Source organism: Balaenoptera acutorostrata, chromosome 3 (genome assembly GCF_949987535.1).
Source record: "Balaenoptera acutorostrata chromosome 3, mBalAcu1.1, whole genome shotgun sequence".
Classification (NCBI taxonomy): Eukaryota; Metazoa; Chordata; class Mammalia; order Artiodactyla; family Balaenopteridae; genus Balaenoptera; species Balaenoptera acutorostrata.
In genome coordinates, this window is record NC_080066.1 from 139,458,027 (window position 1) to 139,484,696 (window position 26,670).

General features: G+C 41.0%; 1 protein-coding gene across 1 annotated transcript in view; it reads right to left on the bottom strand.

Annotated features, from left to right (window-relative positions):
- The window catches only part of RTN1 (reticulon 1), a 254,602-nt gene that overhangs the window by 108,795 nt on the left and 119,137 nt on the right, over positions 1 to 26,670 (bottom strand). Inside the window, exon 3 of the mRNA XM_028169229.2 lies at positions 21,852 to 22,601. Within this exon, the coding sequence (XP_028025030.2) occupies positions 21,852 to 22,601 (750 nt within the window). The remainder of the gene's footprint in view (positions 1 to 21,851; positions 22,602 to 26,670) is intronic.

The window sequence follows — 26,670 nt, forward strand, 5'->3', positions numbered from 1 at the left end:
GATCAATAAAACTAAAAGCTGCTTCTTTGAGAAGATAAACAAAACTGATAAACCATTAGCCAGACTCATCAAGAAAAAGAGGGAGAGGACTCAAATCAATAAAATTAGAAATGAAAAAGGAGAAGTTACAACAGATACTGCAGAAATACAAAGCATCCTAAGAGACTACTACAAGCAACTCTATGCCAATAAAATGGACAACCTGGAAGAAATGGACAAATTCTTAGAAAGGTATAACCTTCCAAGGCTGAACTAGGAAGAAATAGAAAATATGAACAGACCAATCACAAGGAATGAAATTGAAACTGTGATTTAAAATCTTCCAACAAACAGACATCTAGGACCAGACGGCTTCACAGGTGAATTCTATCAAACATTTAGAGAAGAGCGAACACCCATCCTTCTCAAACTCTTCCAAAAAATTGCAGAGGAAGGAACACTCCCAAACTCATTCTATGAGACCACCATCACCCTGATACCAAAACCAGACAAAGATACTACAAAAAAAGGAAATTACAGACCAACATCACTGATGAATATAGATGCAAAAATCCTCAACAACATACTAGCAAACAGAATCCAACAACACATTAAAAGGATCATACACCATGATCAAGTGGAATTTATCCCAGGGATGCAAGGATTCTTCAATATACGCAAATCAATCAATGTGATACACCATATTAACAAATTGAAGAAGAAAAACCATATGATCATCTCAATAGATGCAGAATAAGCTTTTGACAAAAGTCAACATCCATTTATGATAAAAACTCTCCAGAAAGTGGGCATAGAGGGAAGCTACCTCAACATAATAAAGGCCATATATGACAAATCCACAGTAAACATCATTCTCAATGGTGAAAAACTGAAACCATTTCCTCTAAGATCAGGAACAAGACAAGGATGTCTACTCTCACCACTATTATTCAACATAGTTTTGGAAGTCCTAGCCACGGCAATCAGAGAAGAAAAAGAAATAAAAGGAATACAAATTGGAAAAGAAGAAGTAAAACTGTCACTGTTTGCAGATGATATGATACTATACATAGAGAGTCCTAAAGATGTCACCAGAAAACTGCTAGAGCTAATCAATGAATTTGGTAAAGTTGCAGGATACAAAATTAATGCACAGAAATCTCTTGCATTCCTATACACTAATGATGAAAAATCTGAAAGATATATTAAGGAAACACTCCCATTTACCATTGCAACAAAAAGAGTAAAATACCTAGGAATAAACCTACCTAGGGAGACAAAAGACCTGTGTGCAGAAAACTATAAGACACTGGTGAAAGAAATTAAAGATGATACCAACAGATGGAGAGATATACCATGTTCTTGGATTGGAAGAATCAATATTGTGAAAATGACTATACTACCCAAAGCAATCTACAGATTCAATGCAATCCCTATCAAATTACTAATGGCATTTTTTACAGAACTAGAACAAAAAATCTTAAAATTTGTATGGAGACACAAAAGACCCCAAATAGCCAAAGCAGTCTTGAGGGAAAGAAACAGAGCTGGAGGAACCAGACTCCCTGACTTCAGACTATACTACAAAGCTACAGTAATCAAGACAATATGGTACTGGCACAAAAACAGAAACATAGATCAATGGAACAAGATAGAAAGCCCAGAGATAAACCCATGCACCTATGGTCAGCTAATCTATGACAAAGGAAGCAAGGATATACAATGGAGAAAAGACAATCTCCTCAATAAGTGGTGCTGGGACAACTGGACAGCTACATGTAAAAGAATGAAATTAGAACACTCCCTAACACCATACACAAAAATAAACTCAAAATGGATTCGAGACCTAATTGTAAGACCGGACACTATAAAACTCTTAGAGGAAAACATAGGAAGAACACTCTTTGACATAAATCACAGCAAGCTCTTTTCTGATCCACCTCCTAGAGTAATCAAAATAAAAACAAAAATAAACAATTGGGACCTAATGAAACTTCAAAGCTTTTGCACAGCAAAGGAAACCATAAACAAGATGAAAAGACAACCCTCAGAATGGGAGAAAATATTTGCAAACGAATCAACAGACAAAGGATTAATCTCCAAAATATATAAGCAGCTCATGCAGCTCAATATTAAAAAAACAAACAACCCAGTCCAAAAATGGGCAGAAGACCTAAATAGACATTTCTCCAAAGAAGACATACAGATGGCCAAGAAGCACATGAAAAGATGCTCAACATCACTAATTATTAGAGAAATGCAAATCAAAACTACAATTAGGTATCACCTCACACCAGTTAGAATGGGCATCATCAGAAAATCTACAAACAACGCATGCTGGAGAGGGTGTGGAGAAAAGGGAACCCTCTTGCACTGTTAGTGGGAATGTAAATTGATACAGCCACTATGGAGAACAGTATGGAGGTTCCTTAAAAAACTAAAAATAGAATTACCATATGACCCAGAAATCCCACTACTGGGCATATACCCAGATAAAACCATAATTCAAAAAGACACAGGCACCCCAATGTTCACTGCAGCACTATTTACAATAGCCAGGTCATGGAAACAACCTAAATGCCCATCGACAGACAAATGGATAAAGAAGATGTGGTACATATATACAATGGAATATTACTCAGCCATAAAAAGGAACGAAATTGGGTCATTTGTTGAGATGTGGATGGATCTAGAGACAGTCATACAGAGTGAAGTAAGTCAGAAAGAGAAAAACAAATATCGTATATTAACACATATATGTGGAACCTAGAAACATGGTACAGATGAACTGGTTTACAGGGCAGAAATTGAGACACAGATGTACAGAACAAATGTATGGACACCAAGGGGGGAAAGCTGTGGGGGGGTGGGTGTTGGGGGTTGTGATGAATTGGGCGATTGGGCTTGACATGCATACACTGATGTGTATAAAATTGATGACTAATAAGAATCTGCTGTATAAAAAAATAAAATAAAATTCAAAAAAAAAAAAATGTGTGCCCCAAAGAGGTTCTCCATGACTATTTACTAAATAACTGATTCTTCAATGCCCTTTAAAGCTCTTAAATGAACAGTATATCTTGTCAAACCTTTTAAATATTTTAAATCTAACAACCAACATGTGATTTTCTCAACATTTTGTAAATGTTACTTTTGAAAATAAAGGGAATACAACAACCTAAAAAAAAGAAAAGAAAAGAAAACCAGTGGTGGTATGATAAGAATCAAAAAGAATAAAGTAATTAGGGATAAATTTAATAACATAAGTGTAAGACTTATGCAAAGATAATTACAAAACAGTGGTGAAATTAAATAATTAAATTGAAAGATAGCCGGTGTTCATGAATTAGAAGTCTTAATACTGCTAACATGGCAATGTTCCCCAAACTACACAATCCCTATCAAGGGATCCCTATCAAGGTCCAAGCAATCTTTATCAGTTTCTGTTTTTCAGTTGATTCTAAAATTTATATGGAATGCAAAGGACCCAGAAGAGATAAAACAATATTGAAAAAGAAGAAAAAGCTTGGAGGACTTACACTTCCAGATTTCACTTACTACAGAGCTACATTAATCAAAACGGTATGGTACTAGCATAAGGCTAGAAATGTAGATCAATGGGATAGAACTGATAATCTAGAAATAAAACCCCCACATTTATGGTCAATTTTTTTTTTGACAAGGATAACAAGATACTTCAATGGAAAACAGTCTTTTTAACAAATGATTCCAGAACAACTGGATATCCACATACAAAAGAATGAAGTTGGACTCCTACCTCACACTAAATAAAAAAATTAACTGAAAATGAATCAAAGACCTAAATGTAAGAGCCAGAACTACAAAACCCTTAGAAGAAAACAAAGGAGTAAATCTTTGTGACTTTGGATACGCAATGGTTTCTTAAGCACTTCTCAAAGGCCTCACCTCCTAATACCATAATCTTTGGGAATTAGTATTTCAACATATGAATTTTTTTGGGAGGCAAAAACAAATATTCAGACCATATCATGGTCCCATCATAAAAATTCATTAATTCTAATCCTTTTATGAACAACACTCAAATAGTCAAATCTCTGCGAGATTCAAAGATCAACTGAGAGGATTATGCCACACTGCTCAGGAATCCCATCCAATATTTAACAATGGGAATAAGGGGAAACTACTTCTTATGCCTTTGAGAAGATGGAATGAAAGAGCAGTGGGTACAATATAGTCTGCCATCAGGAGAAGGAGAAAAAGAAATAGTTAGAGCTTTGAAAACCTTCTGGCACCTAAGAGTCAGCTTTTAGAACTCCAAAGGTCTAGAGTCAGTAGAATCTACACACTAGTCCTTGTTTCCATTGACAGGATGTCCCTACAACAGAATGAAGTGATGGTCAGGTTTTTCTTTTTTGAATTCAGCATTGTCCTGTGCAGACAGTACAGAAGTAAAGGAAATTGTAGAAATAATCAAACTGCCAGCTAGTGACAGAGAGGAGAGGAGAGAAGATATGGAAATACAGTGAAAGCATCTGAGAAGAGCCAGTGTTGGTCCTGGAGTTTGACTTGCTGCTGCTGCTACTACTACTGATTTTCCCTGAAACAATGATCAGGAGGTAAATCCACCTCTCACAAAGGCTGCACCAGAGACCATAAAAATATCATTTTGATGTCAACTGAGCATATTAGATTGGGGGAAGGGAGGAGAAGTGGGTAATCAAGAGAGCTGGACCATCAATATAAACACTCAGCAAAAAGCAGCATTTATAGCTTTTAGTTAGCCCAACAAATACTTTCCTGGCTTTGAAAAGTGGTACTCAACTGGATGGAAATTTTATATACAGTAAGGGTAATATGATGGACTAAATCCCTCTTTTATACCTAGAAAAACTTTATTAAAAGCACCCAGAGAGTAGAGGATACATAAGACACTCAACAGCCTCCCCCTATTCCCAAACTCAGTTTTACTTTTGCTTCCATGCAAGCTACCACAAGCTCCCAGGCACAGGGCAGAGGAGCTGTGCATACTTAGGAGTGAATACAGCACCCGCCCACCTCACTTTGCAGCTACGCTGTGATCAGCCTCTACTGAGGTGAGCATTTATATCTAATTATACAGGGGGCTAACTAAAGTTATCCAGTGACTCCAAGTACATTGTATAAACAGGAAAACAGGGAGAACATACATTTTTACCATTTGCTTATCTCCCACTGGTGTACTATTACCACAGCATCTGATGATGGTACTCAAGCTATTAAAGCAATGATTCTATTTATGTGGCTCATTTCACAGTAATACAAAACAAATATTGTCATCACTTCAGGACAATTCAATCTTTCTCCTCAAGGGATAGGAATCATTATTCGTCAAATACTTCTCCCTGCCCCAGATTTGTTAAGATATGGGAAAATCAGGCCAGAAAGGTCAGAATACTCATACAATGGCTTAATCACTGCAATGTAAATCAGTTAACGTAGGCAGACCTAGGAAAGGTATGGCTTTTACTGCTCCTACAACACTTTATTGCATTAATTTTTTTTTATGTCTGTCCTTAACAAATGCCTTGTGGGCAAGGACTATATCTTATCTTTGCTTCCTCAGACACAGCCCTATCACGCACCTGCAGTAGGTGTCAGAGACTTGATTCTTGAATGAATGAATAAGCACTTGCACATGTAAGTGGGTGAACACATGTGAGCAAACACACACACGCAAACACACTGGAATCCACATGGGTTGTTCATAGTTCTAATTACACAATTCAGAAAATCCTTTGTTTCTAATGACAGGAATGTTAGTAATCTCCATAAGCTCAATGTTCAGCTCAAACTGATCTTTAAAGAGGGTAGGTAAAGAGAAATGCACTGGGCATCTTAACACTTTTCCCTCCTCTGACACCCAATATGATTGCATTTAAGATTGACAGCGTTTGTAGTGAGCGTTAATCATAATGGTACCTGTTGTTATTATTTAAATTTCCATTTGTATTTATTCTATCCCCTGGCTGGGTTGAAGGTTGGTGGAGCAGTCACTTAAAAGCAACTTCTGGAGAGCAGGCTCTGACTTAAAATCCTCTGGTGTCCCCATGGAACCTAGCAAAGAACTGGACACATATAGGAGTTCTAATCACGTGCTGAATTACAGATCTGCTCACCTAAATCAAATCCAAGGTCCACCCAGTTCCACAGCAATAGCAGAAACCGTCTGACAGCTCTCAAAGGACAGATTTTTCATTTGTATAATGTTTCTGCTTCAGTTGACAGAAAACTGATTAACTAACAAGATGACTCTATCTTTAACAAGAGCCTCAAGGCACAGGGTTGGAGGGCACATTTGCTGTCCTTGTTAGTGACCTTAATGTTAGAGGTGTTCACTGCAATATTTTAATTCTATCATCTATCTTTGACCATCTTATTTAAAATAGTTCCCCTTAGCCTGCCTTATTTTTTTAATTCACAGCACTGACCACTGCGTGATACTGTAATATGTGTTTCCTTGTATATTGTTAGACTCCTCTACTAACTGAACTCCATGAGAGCAGAGCATCTGCTTTGTTCTCCACTCTCCCCCCGACCCCCACTGTGCCTAGGAAAGAGCCTGGCATATTAATAGGCTTTCAATAATTATTTATTTAGTGATGTTTCTGAATTTACAAATGTTCACTCACCAAGAGTCAGGCTGTCATTTGAGATAAAGTAAAGAGGTCTAGGAATGTGTTAACTGCTTGATTGTCACACACACATGCACACACACACGCACACATCGCACTAAGCGGAAATGAAGTCTTCAGGAAATGAATAGCTAGAGCCAAGGGAACATATTCCTCTGACAAAAGCCTCAGCCAGTGATCAGTAGGAAGAAACAGGGCCAATCATTATAAAAGATTTGGAAAGAGATTTGCTGAATTCTATTAAGACTAAAAAAAAGGGGGAGGAATAGTTGCAAATAAACCAGATGGGGTAGAATGCCATGAAACTTACAGCAGATGGCACTAAAATATTAAACTAACATTTCCTTATGCTCCAAGCTGAGTTCTCTGTTAATGCTGATTAGGGGAGTCAGTCTATTTAAAAACATGCATATGAAAAATGAATCTGGTATTGTTAAACCATTCTGCTAAAAACAACTCCAAGCATTAGCATCTAATGTGCTTTCACACAAGCGATATGTTAATATTATTCAGGCAAGGTTATGTCTACCAAAACCACCTAGAATAGGAGAAAAAAAAGCTCAGTCTCATGAATCTGTTCAAAAACAAGCTCCGTGTGGTAAAGCCGTGAAAATCTGCTTCTCTGATCTCCATAGCAACAGCAGCAACCCTCAGACAGACATTTTAAAAACCAGATTTGTTTTTCTCTTTTCTAAGTACCTTTGCATGATATTTTGGATAATGTTGAAATACAACTGACATTGCATAAGGTGTAAACACACTGCCTGTTCCAATTGCTTCATTATTAGACGGGGTGGCTTGTCATTTTCTCCCTTAACCCACAATGGTGATATCGCTGTCAACAGTGCAGCACCTGGCTCTCTGGGGATGCCCCAGAGACATACTGACAACTGAAAGTCAGGCTTAATAGTATTTATAGGCTGGCATGGGCTACCCAGTTGGAGAAGACACTTTCAAGATTTATAAACCATGCAAAGTAATCAGTATCTTATCCATCTGCTTTGCAAATATTATTTAAGGCTTCCACCTAAAAAGAAGCCATAAAATACTCACTTTCTCACTGAGCCTGAGGTATAAAAACTATCAAGTCCCAGTCACCCCAAAAAAGGAAGGGAAATAATTTAAAATAGAACCATGTAAACAGGTGTGCAGTGAAGAATTCTTTCAACTATTCTGTATGCTTGAAGATTTTCATAATAAAGTATTGGGAAAAAAGGAAACACATCTGATCATCACATAATACACAAACCAAGGGAACTTTCCACTGTTCCATGTTCTTATTACTATAATATAGTTAATATAGTTGAAAAATAGAAGAGAGATATTTGCTCGTTGGCTAATTAAAAGTGACCAATCGAAAAAATTTAGAGGATTCTTAAAGAAATTTGAATATGAACTGGGCATTAGATGTAACAGTGGTCCTGTGGTTACATAAGAGATGTTCCTATTTTTAGAGATGTACAATGAAGCATTTAGGAGAGGAAATATATTGATGGTTATGACTTAATTTTCAAGTTCTCCCCCCAAATTAGATGAAACAAATGTGAAAAAATGGTAATGACTGTTAAGTTTTGTAGATCTATATTTGGAAGTTCATTATACTATTCCCTCCAATGTATGTGTGAAACTTTCTATAATAATCTATTTTAAATGTTTTGAAAAAAATAGAAGCATGAGTACTCATTCAAATCACAGGCAACAGTTAAATATTTGAAGGGTCAACCCTAATCTTGCCTTCCTTAAAGGATGATTAAAATATATACTATTTTAAGGATGACAAGTCTTTGTCAGTGCTTGTGAAATACCTTGTGTGGATTTTTGGAGTGAGCCGATGAGCAATTATTTTTGAAAGCATGAAAATGGTGGACAAAGAAGATGAAGCAAAATGCACCAAATAAGCAGGATGTTGCAAGAAACCTCCCTAGATGGAGACAGAAATACTGCATAAATCCTGCTCCCTGCCTGCTGCCAGTCTGCCCACCCGCAGGAGACCAGGCAGACAAGAGACTGCCCTGAATTGGAAGCATGCCAAAGATTCCTTCCCACTTCGGATAACTGAAAGCATGTAACAAAAATGGAAGAGCTTTTTGAGAGAAACAGCAGTCATCTGAAGCATTTCATATAAGAAACAAATAAACCCTCAAGGATTTGTCTGTCTACTCTAAAGGGGTAATTCCATGTTTATCATTGTAAGAATGTGGTTAAACCTTGCCCCCAAACGTTATTTCAAATAGTCCTAAAGAATCTGATTGTTCAGAAGGTAGTTTTCCATAAAAATAAATCAGAGGGGTGAATCTTCTTTTTTGTGTAGAGTCATGCTTTGGGAAATGAGGAAGAGGCATCTGCAACATTACAAGTTTGCCATGAATTCAGTCCCTGTTAAAGGAAAGTAGCCCTGATGGTTATTTCTGCTTAAGCTGCTACTGCACTGGTCATTCTGCGTTGAGAGAAATCTGATCAAACCAGAGCTGGGGGCTTGACCTAAATATTGATGAGGTGAGCTGTGACAGGAGAGCATCTGATGGTGATGAAGCAGCCCACTCACATCCTCCCCATTTTGGAGCACAGGAGTCCTCAGTGCACAGAAGGAGGGCAAGCTGCCGATGGAGCTCAGGTGCATGACCAGGCTGCTGTGGCTGTGATCTGTAGGCCTGCCATACAGCCCACCTTGGAAGGCCAAGGGGCTGATCCACCAAGGAAAGCCCATCCCTGCTGCCTCACGTTCTCCTATATCCTTGGTAACCACCATTACTGACAGTAGCCTGCGTGTATAGCCTTATCTAGTACAGAAAACATGATCCAGTCATGGAATGTGATAATAATTGCTGCCATTTACAATGTGCCAGGTCTTCTACTAACCTAAGCTCCTTAAAAACAGTATTCAATGTATTCAATTTAAATTTCATTACAATTCAAGGGAGTAGGAATTACTAGCCATATTTTGCAGATGAAGCCTGGGAAGTTTTAGGCCGGCAAGTGGTAGACGAGGGTTCAAACCCAAATCTGTCTGATTTCAGAGCTCACGCCTTAATCACTATGTAATACAACCTTAATAACAAACCTTGTTTTTAATTGGGTTCTGCTGTATTCAAAACAAGAAGCATTTACTGCAGAAAGTGTCCCCATTTTATAGGGGTTATGAAGTTTCAATAGACTGGTCTTGTACACATTCCATAGGCTCAGCAAAGAAAAGCTGAACACTGGCCTACAGTGATGTCACCTTCTGCTTTGTCAACTCACATCTATTATTGGCTTTGTCAGCTGAACCTCAGAAAGCATCTTTCTCTGCTGACGCTATATGCCCTTTCCTGGGCTGATGATCACTCTAGAAGAGCACAGCCAAGAGGACAATACTCTTCATGAGTAACAGTAGGGAATACACACACAATGTTCTCTTCCTAACTCGCCTATTATTCTTTAATCTTTCACTGGATTCAATAACGTTTAAATGAGCTCTTGGAAAAGAGCACAATCTATAAAACACACTGACATACAATAAAATCCCATAATATACTTCTGTGGCTTCATCTGTGTGTCTGGAGTCACCATTCATTTAGTCACCAAATGTTTATTGAGTCTCTACAAACTTACCAGGCACCATTGTAGGCACTGGAGACAGAGCACTGAAAGCAAGTGTGTGATCTCAAAGAGCTTAAAGTCTAAGTGGTAAAGACAAGCCATAAACAAATAAAAATGCATATTTAATACACTGGGTAATGATAAGTGCTATGAAGATCTATAGTAAGAGATAATTTTGCAAGAGGTCTGTGATAAAGACTTGATGCTCATCAAATTTCTCCTATGCCCCATGCATCAGGGGAGAGTCATGTTACTCATTCTGGCCAATGGACCATAAGCAAAAGTGACATGTGTCATTTCCAGGAGGAGGCTTTGAAGAGCTAACGTGTCCCTCCAGCTCTCTCTTCCCCTGGCGTGGCAACCTGGGAAGCCATATGTTGATATTCGGTGGCAAAGGAGGGAGGGAGCTTGGATCCCTTGTAATTGGATGAAAACGAGCCCCCCATCAACTAGCCTCTGATTTTGTGTGAGCTAGAAATAAACATTTGTTGAGCTAAGCCATTGAGATTTGGGGGTTTCTCACTGCAGTATGGCCTGAGTAATTCAAACTAAGTCAAAAAAGTATGAAATGCTAGAGCCTGGGGGGAGAGGACAAATGGGAGCCCATATACCATGGACGGGGTTAACTCAGTGGCTGTAAACCCCGGATGGACATTTTATTTTATTTTATTTTTATTTTTATTTTTTTTAATTTTTTTATAGACTTTTACTTTTTTTTTTTTTTTAAGTATTTGTTTATTTATTTATTTATGGCTGTGTTGGGTCTTCGTTTCTGTGCGAGGGCTTTCTCCAGTTGCGGCAAGTGGGGGCCACTCTTCATCGCGGTGCACGGGCCTCTCACCATCGCTGCCCCTCTCGCTGCAGAGCACAGGCTCCAGACGCGCAGGCTCAGCAGTTGTGGCTCACGGGCCCAGCCGCTCCGCGGCACGCGGGATCCTCCCAGACCAGGGCCCGAACCCGTGTCCCCTGCATTGGCAGGCAGACTCCCAACCACTGCGCCACCAGGGAAGCCCCGGATGGACATTTTAAATCACTCTCAAGGGATACTAAAAGTACGAATCTACAGATGACGTTATACCCAAAGAGTATACTCTGGGATATTTAGAGTAGGGCCTAAGCATATATATTTTGAGAAAAAAAACTACTCATAGAAGATGATAAATCGGGTCCGTTGGCTTTAAGAAACCTCCCCAGAGGCAACCTGTCCAACAATATGCTTGGGAAAGAGCAAATTAGTGAGATCAAGTCAACTTTGTATAAATCTTTGGAAAGCAGCCAATCAAACTGTAGCATATGAAGACAACCCGTAAGATGACTGAAATATTATGAAAGAATTCTTGTACTAAATGAGTAACTGGACTAGATTCTTCCAAAGCTCCATCTCATTGTAAAATTATTATTAACATAAATATTTAAATAGTAATAAAGTAAGAGGATAATTACCTAAATCATCTAAATTAATCATCACAAGAATCCTGTGATACAGGTACTATTCTCCCCTTTGAACAAATGAAAAAATTGAAGAGCAGACAGGGTAACTGCCCAAAATCACACAGCTAGTAATAAATGGTAGAACTAGGATCCAAACCCAGCTGGCTCATGATTCCTTGTCCCGGTGAAGAGGGGGATATGCAGTCAAAACAATATAGAGTTTGGAGAAAGTTACTCTAGACGGCCACGAGAGGGGAAGCACCTTAGGCATGGGCTCAGGGAGTAGCTGCTCTGATTCTAGTTGAGGACCCAAGTCCTTAGAGAACAGAACAGTTCACATGCCGCCAAAGTGTGGTGGAAATTTCCAATGAAACAATCTACTCTTCTTGCCCCAATTCTATGTTCAGGCCACAATGAGCTGATCTCCACACTGGGGTGGAGTTCTCCTGATACATCTCCAGGTAAATTGTAAAGAGGCATTCTGGTTTATACCAGATTCAGATACATTTGTGTTTCAGTACACTTACTACTGAGAACGGAGTCTTGGACTAAGGAAACTACTCCCTAGAGTGGACCAGCTCTAACCTAGGGTGGCTCATTCCTTCAGAGCCTTCTGGAGATCATCTGTTACATAGAAGGGGTCACACACTAGCTCGCTAACACATGAAAAAGAATTGCTTTGTTAAACTAAACCTCTATAGCGCACTCTAAGAAATGGAGAGCATGAAGAACCCCAACAAAACAGGATACAGGAAATGCATTTTTGAAAGGGAAGCAGGGGGAGCTCAGGAGCACTGGGCTCCAAAGTGGGGATCTTGAGTAGCTGAGGTACAGGAATACACCAGTTGTGGGAGGCAGAGGACCCCAAGATACTGTACTTATTTCCCAATTTCTCCTAGGGTTAGCCCAATCAATGGGACTTCTCCAGTTCTCTCAGTGGTCTATGTCACAGAAACTTCTTGTGCTTCTGTTCTGGTGGACCTGATGATCATCACCAGGGCTGTTTCTTACTCTGCAGAACTCCAGAAGGCATCAACTACTCACCTTGTGGTTATTAAAGATTTGTTCAGTTTTTATGACAATATTTAGGTAAATAGCAATAGAACATCTTGAGGACAAGATTGTCATTTTCTAATTTGCTCAAAATTACCTTACCAGTATTTCTTTTTTTTTTTTTTTTTTTAATTTTTATTTATTATTTATTTATTATGTTTATTTTTGGCTGTGTTGGGTCTTCGTTTTTGTGTGAGGGCTTTCTCCAGTTGCGGCGAGTGGGGGCCACTCTTCATCGCGGTGCGCGGGCCTGTCACTATCGCGGCCTCTCTTGTTGCGGAGCAGAGGCTCCAGACGCTCAGGCTCAGTAGTTGTGGCTCACGGGCCCAGTTGCTCCGCGGCATGTGGGATCTTCCCAGACCAGGGCTCGAACCCGTGTCCCCTGCATTGGCAGGCAGATTCTCAACCACTGCGCCACCAGGGAAGCCCGACCTTACCAGTATTTCTAACAGTAGGACCAATTAGCATCAGCAAAGGAGAAAGATATAGAGAAGGAGAGGCAAAACATAAAACTGTGCAACTATGTGACATATGGTCCAACATACATTCTAACTGTAGGTCTTCTTTCTCAACCTCACCCTTACATCATGAGTTATCATATTAGGATGAGGCTGGCTATGGTAACAAATAACCCCAAAATTTCGGTGGCTTAACATGGGAGAAATTTGTTTTGGGGCTAACTTAATAGATCAATGTGAGTGTTCATTAGCAGGCAGCTTTCCTCCAAGCAGGCATTCAGGGGCCCAGGTTCCTTCCCTTTTGTCATCCCTTACAGCCTAGAAGGAAGAAAAGGCACAACTGCATCTTAACCACCTTGTCCCAGATGTAACTCACATCACTTCCACTTACATTCCATTGACAACAATCAGGGTTTAGCTTCATCTACATGCAAGGGGGTCTAGAAAATGCAGTCTCTGACTGAGCAGTCACACCCAGCAATGACTCTACACTATGGAAGAGGAAGTAACAACTTGGTGGAAAGTGACCCATCTTTACCTGTTACAAAATGGGCATTATATAAATCACAAGAACAAATATAATATACAATGGGAGAGAGAAAACTTACAGTTCAAGTGAATGATCTTATGTGTCATCTTAGAGGCAAATCAGTTCAGATTTGACAGATGAACAGTAAGGCTGAAATCTGAAAGGTGTCTCCTTCAAAGAGGACTTTGCCATCAGTCCCTAGGAATTTCCCCATCAGCATGGTCTCTGGTGTTTTTAGCCATACTAACAGGATCTGAGGGAAGGATGTGGTCAACAGGAACCAGGTGCTTTAGAAATCAAAGTCAAAGTCAAGATCTTCGGCTTTGTAATTAGAGCACAGATTTGTGGATTATATAAAATCTACCCAAAATTTCAAGATTCTGTTTTCAGAGGAATAAGAAAGGGGCTTTAAAATGTAGACCCCAACAAAGGGAAGATAGAGAAAATAAAAGGGACAAATTGGCAATGAGGCCATTTTACTTATATCAAAAGTATCTAGGGCTTCCCTGGTGGCGCAGTGGTTAAGAATCTGCCTGCCAATGCAGGGGACACGGGTTCGAGCCCTGGTCTGGGAAGATCCCACATGCCGCGGAGCAACTAAGCCCGTGAGCCACAACTACTGAGCCTGCGCGTCTGGAGCCTGTGCTCCGCAACAAGAGAGGCCGCGATAGTGAGAGGCCCGCGCACCGCGATGAAGAGGGGCCCCCGCTTGCCGCCAACTAGAGAAAGCCCTCGCACAGAAACGAAGACCCAACAAAGCCAAGAATAAGTAAATAAATAAATAAATATTTGAAATAAATAAATACAGTCAAGCTATCTCTTTAAAAAAAAAAAAAAAAGAATAAAAAAAAAAAAGTATCTAGAACCAAGTTATTTATGATTTTATTTATGTCTAACATCTGAGAAAACTATGACTCTGTGTAAAATGATTCAACCATCACTTTGCTAACCTAAAATGTAAAAAAAATTAAATCCTCTCCAGGTGACTGGACTGCATTTCCACCTGATTGACCATACTTTCACTTCAACTAGCTGCGCTTATTGCACCATTATAAAACTATTTACAGCAATATATGTTTAAGATATGAAATCTTAAATCTCCAAATTCTAAAGCAACTCCACACAGAAAAGCATTTAGGTTTGCTTACAAAGAAGTCTATCCGGAAAGCAATTTAGTTGGAAAAGGGCACTGGATGAGAGTCAGGAGATCTTATCTCAAATCCTGGTTCTTCTATCCCTGCAATATCACCTAGAACAACTGACTGTACCACAAACCCTGAGCTCAATTTAAAAGGAGGATGTTGATCCAAAAACTCCAGTTAGTATGAAACTTTGGCTCATGAATCCTATATACTATATTTTTTGGCACAGGCCAAATGGCCTAGCTTAAAATTAACTCTGGTAAAAACTAACAGGTTATTTGGACCTCTGTCCTTCTGCTTATTCCAAGAAAAATATGGATGATAATTTAAATCATCAATCACCATATAAATGGTCCAGCCATGTGGACACTGTAAAATCATTCAAAGATATGACAATATTTAGCTAAGTAGCAATAGAACATCTTGAGGACAAGATTGTCATTTTCTAATTGGCTCAGAATTACCTCACCAGTATTTCTAACAGTAAGACCAATTAGCATCAGCAAAGGAGAGTACAAAGGAGAAAGATATAGAGAAGGAGAGGCAAAACATAAAATTATGCAACTATGGGACTTACGGGACATAACCCAGGAGATCTGTAAGTTTCAAATCCTGGTGGTTTGAGATGAGGTTAAAAAGTAGAGGTTGGATATTTTCATCACAACCACTGGATGGCAACAGACATTAACAGTGAGTGGGGAAAATCAATATGAAAGCCATTCTTCTGCTTTACTTGATTTCCTCTGTGCTTTTAGACATAGCATCAAATCTCCTAGAGTTGCTAGGGGAGGTAAACAAAAGTGAGCCTGGAAGTAAAAAAAAAAAAAAAAAAATAGCTTTGGAAGACATATTCTGCTTTTGCAAGTGCTCTGTGTGTAGGTAAATCCCCCAAGATTTCAGTGTTCAGCCAAGAGTTGTAAGAAAATGAGGTCCAGCCAGAAGGGAAGAGTTAAACCAGAATTCTGTTATTTACCAGAATATGCAGCTTTGAACTGAATTATTTATTAGTGGTAGTGAAATTTTTGATCTTGTGTAAGAAGATTAAGCTTGCTATTCCCCATTTGTGACTGGAAGTATAGAGCTCAACCCCACCCTCAGGACTTCTCCCTCTCCCATGATTCTCCAAGCTATGGACAGAGGAAACCTGGAGGACTCCTCTAACCCAGGAGGCCCCAAACTACTGGGAACATGAATGGTTATCGATCTGTGTCCTTGCCAGCCCTATTAAGTTCTCTGTTCTGGAGGCTTTGTGGGGTGGGGAGATAGTAGGAGCGCCCTGCAGAGTGAGCTGGTAAGGCCAGGGTATGCTCACGTTATCTTCCCTCTACTTCTCCTACGAGGAGGTGGAAGTCTCAGAGTTAACAGTATAAATTTCATTCTAAACCCCACACATAAGCCATTTTAACTAACATTTAAACTCAATCAGAAAACCCACCTTGCAGGATTCTGGCTCAGGCCCTGGAAAAAGATGGGACACTAGAGGAAAAACCTGCCAAAGATAACTCTGAGGGCTTTGAGAGATCAGCCTCAACACAGTACCTAGAACAATAATTCTCAAATTCTGGTGTGCCGAGGATTCACTGGGGAGCCACTTAATGAAGCAGATTCCTTAGCCCCTTCCTAGGAGATCCTGGGGTGAGCCTAGGAATCTGTATTTTAACAAATGGCTTATGATATAAATAGTTCACCAACCACACTTTGAGAAACACTGTCTAGAAAAACAAATGGTTCCACTGAGCCCCCAATTCATTCTCCCTGTCACATGCCCCTAGTTTCCACAAGAAGAGAGAAGAGTCCTGGATCAATGCTTTACCTGGCAGAAGAGGACCACTTTCTCAGGCCTAGGTCATTTAAAACCCAGAAGGACCATTACAGAGATAGGGTTAACTCAGGAAGCACTGAGTAATCACAGATAAAGACAATGGTCAACTGTAGGCTTGAGCTGAAGTTAACTAGACCCAGTGGTATGCTTGTCCTCACTTCAGACCCTAGTTTGAGTGCTTGCCTTAAACTGCCTTTTCTCTGACTTTAACCTCTTCTCTCTGACTTTAACCTCTTCTCTCTGGCAGGCTACTGTCTTTCTTTTGTCTGTTAGTGTAATTTTGATCCATATTTGGAACTGCACTTTAGACTCCTGAAGCTTTTGTGAGTACCTGGCCCTAGCCAAACTGACACTTAATTCTTTTTAAAAAACCAACTTGCTGTCCACCATCCCTGCCTACCTCACTATATGTCTTATTTAACCTCCACAAGTACCATATTTGACTCTCCTCCAAGCTCCAGTCTCAGCCACTCAAATATCACTGTCACCAAAACACATTAATGACCATTATACCCCCAGATGTTTGGCCATGAAAATATACTAGATATACAGCTCAACCTGTGAGAGAATACTTCAGTGCCAGCATAACCCAAATGGATGATTTTCCAATAGCAGACATAAAAAATTGGGCTCAATGACTAAAGAAACAGCAGCTAAGTTTGGGGTATTTTTCCTATTGTAAGTATTTTTGCATCTATTTATAATGATTCTGGTGACAAAAACTGAAATATAATTTGAGAGATGTTGGGAATAAAGTCACCCCCACCACCAATCCAATGTAGCAGTAAATCCTATTAAGTCAATCTCCAAAATATACTTTAAACCCATCCATTCCTCTCCATCTTCATTGCTACCTCCCTCTCCCAGACACTGCCATCTCATGCCTTAACTACTATAATGGCATCTTATGATGAGTAGGATAAAGACCAAATTCTGCACCATGGTCTGGGCATGAAAGGGCACTGCCAACCTTCCAACCCCATTTTTCCCTTTGCCTACCATACTCTAACTATAAAGACTTTTTTTTTTAGTTTCTAGAATGCTCCCAGAACTTTCCTGCCTGTGGCTTTTGCATTTTCTATTGTCCAGAACTTTTAAAAATTATCTCTTGCCACAGCTGATTCCTCAGCTTCCTCCTTCTCTGACCTTCTGATCTAAGTTCCACTATCACCAGGTACTCGCTCAAGAGAACACGTCAGCCCCCCACCCACCCAAATGTAAGCCCTGCACGGGGTGGATTCATGTCTGCTTTGGTCATTACTATATTGCTAGTGTCAGGCAGGCAGTACGCCATATTAGTTGAATCAAAGGAAGGATGAATGAATGAATGGGTAAGGTCTTGCTTGGGTGGGGCTGGCATAACCTTGGGTGAAATTTATGTTATCTGTGTTACAGCAGTGTAAAAGCCAGAGATCTGGGAGGTGCTACACATGAGGCAGTGGCTGAAAACCTGTGTGGATGAGAGCAAGGAAATGAGGGACAAAGGAAGACAGGGAAAGAACTCGGGGCCAGACAGAGGAATTGGAAGGAAGGTAGCAAAAGAGATTGGGAAAGAGGTCAGAGACTGAGGGGATAACCAGGAAGGAGAAACATCACGGAGATAAGGGGGGAAAGCTTTGAGAAGAAGAGTCGAGTCTCCATGTGAGCCGGTATTATCCTTGATTTTACTGCTAAAAGAAATAAGTTGCAAAAGTCTGTCCAACATGATATCACTTGTGCAATAAAAAATTGTGATACATAAAGAAAATTTCTGAAAGGAACAAGAACAACAACAACAAAACAGAAGCCTGTGGTTATCTCTGAGACTTAGGAATGTGAGGTTGGAGTAGGGGAACTTTAACTTTTTATTTTGCACCATTTCTTACAATTTAAATTATTATTTTGAACATACATTATTTTCTCACTGTTTTAAGGACTGTTCAGCAGTATGACATTAAAGTACCAGGGAGAACAAGAAAGATGAGACCGAAAAGAGGTCTTTTGGGGGGTAAGAAGGTTGTCATTGGTGACCTTCATCAGAACAGTTTCAGGCTGGAATGTGAAAGCTGACTGCCATGGTCTAAAACATTGCTTCTCAAGCTTCAATGTGAATAGCAATCACTAGGGGACCTTGGTAAAATGCAGATTCCAATTCAGTAGGTAGGTCGGGGAAGGACCCTGACATTTCTAACAGGCTCCCATATGATATCCACATGGCTGGTCTGACACTATGCTTTTGAATTGCAAGGAAAAGTAATCAGAATGCAGGGAATGGAGGTGAGTACCCAGAAACCACTATTTCCCAAAGAATACGCCCTAGAAGATGAACTCTACAGCACACTCTAATAAAAGATTCTGCGATAAAATAGGTCTGGAAATACCACACACCCATCCTGATGAGTCACACTGGGTATTAGTGTTTTATTTAGAATTTTTAATTGGCTTTCACTTAGATGTTCCTAACAGGGTTAACCTTGCAACAATGAAAACTTATCTATCCTATCATGTTCATGATAGGCCATCCTAGAGGCTATGAGGAAGCAGAATGACAGGGTAGCAGGAGCTCAGGGGGTGCACAGAGAATGGAAACTGGAATATGATGAACCACATCTTGTCTTCAGTGAAACAGCAGCAGAGGTCTCCAAAAGGTAAGAAAGGTCCAAAAATAGACCTTGTTAGGGCATGTGCACACCAGTAAAGCCTGATGTTCCTTGACAGTATGTGCTATGATGCCGTCAGATATTTGCCAAACCTTATTCTAAACATTTCTGGACCTTTCTAAAACTTGGCCCAGCATCAGCAGAATAACTCCAAAGCCAGGGAGATGAGCATACTTGTGAATGCATGAACCTGAATGCATTTATACTGCCGGAGGCTTCAGGAAACCACAGAAGCTGACCTGACCTCACTGCTGAGGGGAGTCACACTTGACTTGAGCACAATCCTACTGTCCACTGACAGTGATTAAGAATAGCTTGGCGCTGGCTGGTCAGCACTGATCCTCCCACATGCTGAGATGGAGCAGGGAGACCAGAAGAACTCAGGGCTCCAATAACCTGCTGGCAGCACTGAGTCATCTGCCCAGAACCTTCAGTGCTTGGCTGCCCCAGGGCCTTTTAGACTCTTCATAGATAATGAGGCTGAGTGCTGAGTTTCAGTGGGAGACTGGATTTCAAAGGATCCCTCAGTGCAGAGGAGAGCAGAGGCTATTCACCCTGCCATGCCTTAATTGTTTGAAAAGACTGCCACTTTCTCCTTTCGAACGTCTAACTTGGAAGCAGAGGGTCCAAGCCATATGAGGCAACTTGCACAGAGATTAGAATGACACCAGAATCAGCCATAAAATACTCTCTGAAGCCTTTGCATTGACAGCTGTAGTACTCCATCACCTTAGCTCTTCATCGGATGTCTGGTCACTCGGTCAGTTCCAGCTGTCATACTTGTCTCTCAAGTATACTAACGAGGGAAATAGGCCTACACAATACCATTTTCTCTTTATTAGCCTTCAGATTTACTTACTTTTAAGGATAAATATATTTGCGCAGCACTGTGCACATGGTGACTATTTCACTATGGGGACACTAGTTAGGGGATAAAATGGAAACACATGCGTGTTACAGTACAGTGATATGAAACTATACTCCGAATGACTCAAGCTCTCCTGCTTCAGGACCACAGGGAACTGCAGGTTGTTCAGGCTAATGCTGTTTCCCAAAGCTCCCTGAAAGCTGCAGGGCCCCTTCCCACCACAGTCAGAGTGGTAGCAAAGAGTCCAAATTAGTTCTAATATTCACCCAACAAATACACATTCCTACTGTTAAGTTTGTCATAGAATAGCCTCCCTATTGCACACACTAAATACACTTTAAACTCTCAGGGATAAGTTATTTGGGAAATCAGGAGTCAATTATATCAGCCCCAACATAATGCCACATGTCTAGGCCTCCGGCAACCATACAGCAGGGTTATCTTTTTATTACATTCCTCCAGTTTCCCCCTTTCCAATGTGCTAATTTTAAAGAATTTAGAAGCCAGCTTCCAATCTATAAAGAGAAAGTTTTTGTCCTCTATTTTTATATGAGGCCCTTTAATTGCTACTAACATCATTGAAGTTAGCATATAAACAGGAAGGAGGGTGTACTCTCAGAATCATTTATCCCCAAAAGGCAAAATACTTCTAAAAAAACAGAAAGCAGAGGAGATGGGTGAGAGGGGACCTTGAACAGAGTTGTGCTTTTAGGGTTTGTTTTCAAGTTCCACCTGGATGTTCTTCTACCCAGCATCTGGGGAGAGATTGTCTATCTTCAATGTAGCCCATTAACTAGACTGTGCAGGGCCTAATTTATTCACCTGACTCTTTCATTCCTTTCCTGAATTCCATTATACAACTGCAATCCGGTGTGGGGGATGACTTGGGGGGAAGAGTGTCTGGAAGACAAAATAATGACTTCCATTTTTTCTGCACTTGAAGACTTCATTCAACTCAATATTTCTCATAGGAAAAATATAATGGCCAGATTAAAATCATTCTAAGTTAAAAGTGACTTTAAAATTAATTAGTCACCTTAGGCCTTGCTTAGGCACAGGAGAAACCCTGGGACTAACTTCGGTCACTGTTTTTCCCGGCTAGCTGGGACACAAAAACCTTATCAAGGCCCAAATTCCTTGCTGGTTTTGTCATCTTTGTTGTTGTTGTTTTGTTTGTTTTTTGGTAAGAGAAAGGATGGCTGAGATGCTCTTGGCCCATTTAAGAAACAAGTTTGGCCAAGTGGAAGTGCTAATGGTGGGTTCCAGCACCTAGAGGGACTGTAGCCACGCCCCGTCACTGAGAGGGTGGGAAATTGGAAATGAGACTGGACAATAACAAAACCCCATCCCTTCCCAAGAGAGGAAACCCAGCCCTGGAACGAAAGGAGGGACACATTCACTCCATTCAGGAGATCTTGGAATGTACACAAAACCGCTCATTATTGGAGATGCTCTGGTTCAGCCAGCCCAGCGCAGCTCGGAGCACGTGTTTCTTCCACAGAAGCCCCAGCTGCGAATCTAAATCCTCTCATCTCCTCCCCACCCCCCTCGGAATTGTTCTCCAGTCGATTGTTTGACCAGCTAGGACGTGACTACTGGGCTAAGGCAGAACCACCTCCCTCTGCTGAGTATCTCAGAGCACCCAGGGGAGAACAGTAAGCAGACAACCTACTTTAATCAAGAAAGCTGTCACGTTACCTTGTTGCTTATTGAGAAACAGCAGAGGGGGCGCGACGCCTGGACCCCGAGGCCCAGGGCCCTTTGTGGCCTGGGAGCTTTGGTCGTAACTCGCTGCTTCCACAGGTGTCTGTGGCACTGCGGGCCCCTCGGGCGCAGGGGCTCCGTCTCCAGAGGGCAGCTCGGAGCAGACTTGGGGGGCGGCCGAAGGGAATTTGAGGAAGGGCCCCGGCTCCGCCAGGCCGCGCCGGCTGTGGGCGCGCTCCTCCGCCCGGGCGCCCGGCTCCTCCCGGATGGCGTCCAGGGCGCCCGGCTTCATCGGCGGCGAGTCCTGCTCCCGTTTGGGACTCTCCTCCGAGGCGGAGGAGGCGTCACACGACTCGATGATGAGCTCGCTGTCCAGCTCAGCCTCGCGCTCCTCCCTCAGGATGCTGTACTGGATGGACGGAGAGGCCGGCGATGGCGGCGGGCCGCCCACATGACCAAAGGTCACGTAGCCCGAGGGCAGAGAGTCCTCGGCGGCCAGCGGGTCCTCGGACACCAACTCAATCTCCGAGTCCCCCGACTCCGCGCTGCTGGCCTCGTGGTCCAGGGGGCTAGGGATGGTGGGCAGCCCGGACCTGGCCTTGGCCTCCGGCCTGTCGGCCACCTGGCCCGCTGGCCGTGGACTCTCCGTTGTTTCGAAGGACAACCCCTTTGCTTCCTTAATGGCAGTGATCAGCTCATCCTCAGAGATGCTGCATTTCCCCTGGGATTCTGCGGCAGATGGTTCTGTCGTCCCACAGAGCGAAGAAAGAGGCACACACAAGGACAGACAGATGGACAGAAAAAGAAGAAATCAAACAAAATTCCATTAGGGGAGGTATTTTCTCGTTGCTTAAAAAATACATATCTCATTAGCACAAAAATAGTCTGTTTCCAGGGCTATGCTGGAAAGACAGGCCACCTGAACTAAAAGGCTAATTACTGTTATGGCCCAATTAATCAGTGTTTGATATACCTATCTATCTTAATCTAGCTATTTTTAAAAATGACCCAGCAATTTCTTAGCGTTAGCACCTCGTTGGTTTTTCTGTTCCAATGTGGGAAAGATTCTAGAAGTCATGGTTTTGATTTCTAATCCATTCTCTGAGGGAAGTTTTCCAGTTTCACAGATTTCATTAGATAATGCAATGTATATAACTCTCTAATTTGGCCCACCAATGTCAACAAATCTGAAATCATCCATTATTCCTTGTCTGTTTCTGTTCATATTCCCTACTTCAATAAGACAAAGAAAGCTAATTTGGATCCTTGTACACAACTTGACTCCTAAGCTTTACATTTCCCATAAGAATCTTCTACTCTTTTTTTAGTGAAAAGTGTAACCAAGTGGAGCAATATAATAGATAGTTTTTGCCAATTCCACCAAGCAGGCTGTGCAGATTACCATACTGCACAACCCCACAGGGCTTCTAATGGTGGAGCCCACTGTCGTTCTTTTTCATCTCTTCACCTCCTCTTGAGAAGAACAAAACCCAAGAGTCAACCCCTGTCCACTGGGTGAATGCCTGCCTCCTGTCTGATGTTTATCCAGATGGCCCCCAAACCTCACCAGCAATCTTACTGATATTTCTATCTTAGTTGAAATTACCTGGGATAGCCATGACAACAATTTTCAGGAGCTTGGTTTTCCCCTTGCCCATGCAGCAGGGCCTTATTTCAGAATATTCTAGACAGTGATTTCTGGCCCTTTTGTAAGCAAGAACCACTTGTCATTTCTCCAAAGCTTTGAGGTCACTGGGAGGGATATAGGAAGGATAAGAGATAGACTATCTATGGCTAAGTAATCTGTCAGTTTAGGACTGTGGGAGAACCCCAATGGATAAAACATTTTAGATTTGTCTAATTCTCTATAAAGCTGAATTGATTTTATCCTTTATCCATGTATCATTCATTCATCTGTTATTTATTGAGAACCTACTATGTGTCTTCACTCTTATAGGCACTTGGGATGTATTAGTGAATGAAACAGGAAACAAAAATGGGAGAACACAATACACAAACAATACATGTAATAAATAATTAAAGTATATAGTATGTTAGAATATGTTAAGTGCTATGGAAAAAAAAAAGTAGAGTAGGATAACAGGATCAGGAGGGCTGTGACAGGGTGGGGATGAGTTTGCAATTTTAAATAGGGTAGTCAAGATAGGCCTTATTGAGAAGGAAACCGATATTCAACACTTGAGAAGGTGAGCGAGTGATTTATGAAGATATCCAGAGGAAAAGCATGCCAAGCAGAGGGAACAGACAGTACAAAGGCCTGGAGGTGGGAGCCACCATGATTTATAGATATCACAAGGAGGCAGCTATGTCTGGGGCAAAGTGAATAAGGGGGAGAATAATAGGAAAAGAGGTCAAATGCATTCAGGGAAGGGGAGTCATCATGTAGGATCTCATCAGGCTTTTATTTTGAGAGAAATGAGAAGCCATTGGAGGGTTCTGAGCAGAGAAGTGACATGATCTATGTTGCTGTTTTTCTTAATAACTAAAACAACAACAACCTCATTATCTTGCACACAATTTATGTGTAAAAAGATTTACTGCACGATCCCAAACTCTATTTTTATAGAAGTTAGTTCCTTAATAAGTCATGCACATAGTTCTTTGATATGATTACAAGCAGCATAAAAGTATAAAAGCTACATTAATTCTCAATGGTAGGCCAGACGGAGGAGGAAGAAGATAGGGAGTAGAGGCTAGTGTGAATGGAGGAACAGTCTGTACTTCCAGAGCACTATCAGTAGCTACATGGTCACAGCTCCACTTGTTGAGCATCTGCTGGGATAGAGGCACTTCACACACGGGGCTTCGAGTCTAGTGGCAGTAGGTTAAGTGACTTGTCCAAGGTCACTGTACTGGTTTTTCTATCTTTGCCCCCTTGGATTTATTCCCATCTTTCTCTGTCCTGTTCTCTGTTCTGAGAGGCTGACCTACATAGAAGGCATTACCTGGAATTCCTTCCCCTCTAGTTTCTGGTTGTTTTCAGCCAATAGGAATCATAGGAGGAGGGGGTGGAGAGAAATGTTAGGGTATTTATACCTCTTGCTGCTTCTGAAGCTCCAGGTCTTGGCAGGCTTTGGGAACGCTGTTCCCTCCCCTTCCTCCTTTGGGTCCAGGGGTGCTAATAGATCCCTAATATTGCCAGTCCTTGAGTGCTCTACCATCTTTTGTTTGTTCTCTTAACTGTCTTTACACATTTGTAAATAGCTACCGCTTTAAACCCGCTTCAGTTACAACCTTTGAGTGTGTCACTTTGTTTCCTCACAGGACCCTGAATGATATAGCCATGTGGCTAGAAATGACTTGGCTTAAATTTGAACTCAAGTCTTTATGTTCCATGTGTTTCTCACTATATCATGCTACATCTGTTCAAAAAGGGGGTGGGGTCTCAGATAGGGCAAATTATATTTTGGAGAATGAGACGAAGAGGAAAAGTGAGCTGCATAACCACGTACAAAAGAATGAAGCTGGACCCCTACCTCAGGTCATATGTAAGAATTAATTCCACATGGATCCAACCTAAATATATGAGCTAAAACCAGAAACTCCAGAAGAAAACACAGAAATGAATCTTCATGACCCTGGATTAGACAGTGGTTTCTTAGACATGACACTAAAAACATAAACGACAAAATAAAAATATACAACTTGGAATTCATCCATAGTAAACACTTTTGTGCTTTAGAGGACAACATCAAGAACGTAGAAGGATGATCTACAGAATGGGAGAAAATTTTACAAATCATATATCTTATAAGAGACTTGTATCTAGAATATGTTAAAAATTATTACAACTCAGTTATAAAAAGACAAATAATCCAGTTAAAAAATAGGCAAAGGGCTTGAATAGACATTTCTCCAAAGAATATTTACACGTGACAAAAAAGCATATGAAAATATGCTCAACATCATAATTCACCAGAGAAGTGCAAATCAAAACCACAGTGAGTTACTACTTCACACTCACTAGGACTGCTAGAATAACAAAGTCAGAGTGTAACAAGTGGTGGAAAGGATGTGGAGAAATAGAAACTCTCATCCACTGTTGGTGGGAATAAAAAATGGTATAGCTGCTTTGGAAAACAGTCTGGCAGTTCAACTATTTAGAGTTACCATATGATCCAGAAATTCCACTCATAAGTAGAGAATTGAAAACCTATGTCCATACAAAAACTTGTACACAGTGTTCATAACAGCATTATCCATAACTGTCAAAAAAGCGAAACAACCCAATGTCCATTAATTAATGAATGGATAAGTAAAATGGGGTATACCCATACACTGGAATATTATTTGGCCATAAAAAGGAATGAAATACTGATACATGCTACAACATAGCTAAACCCTGAAAACAGTATGCTAAGTGAAATAAGCCAGTCACAAAAGACCACGTATGACAGGAAAGTTAAGCAGACCCCTGATCATAGAAAGGCCTGGAAGCTAGTTTAAAAGTCAATATTCTATCAGGAAGGCACTGGTGGGTCCTAGAAGGGTTAGGATGAACTTAGGAAAGAAAGAACAAAAGGTGGATGACCCATTAAGAGGATACTGAAATAGTCAAGGGGAGGAATTATGACAACCTAATGAGTTGTAGTGGTCATAGGGATGGAAAAGAAAGGATAATTCAAGAGACACTGAAGAGAGAGAAAGCATAGACTTGGGGTCTGCTTCATGTGGTGAGTGAGAAAGAAATGGGGGGGGGGGGTCAAAGATCACTCAGAAACAGTGAGCCTGGGTGAGTAGAATGAATAGGAATTCCATACCCAGAAACATGGAAGTCAGAACAGTGAGCTGT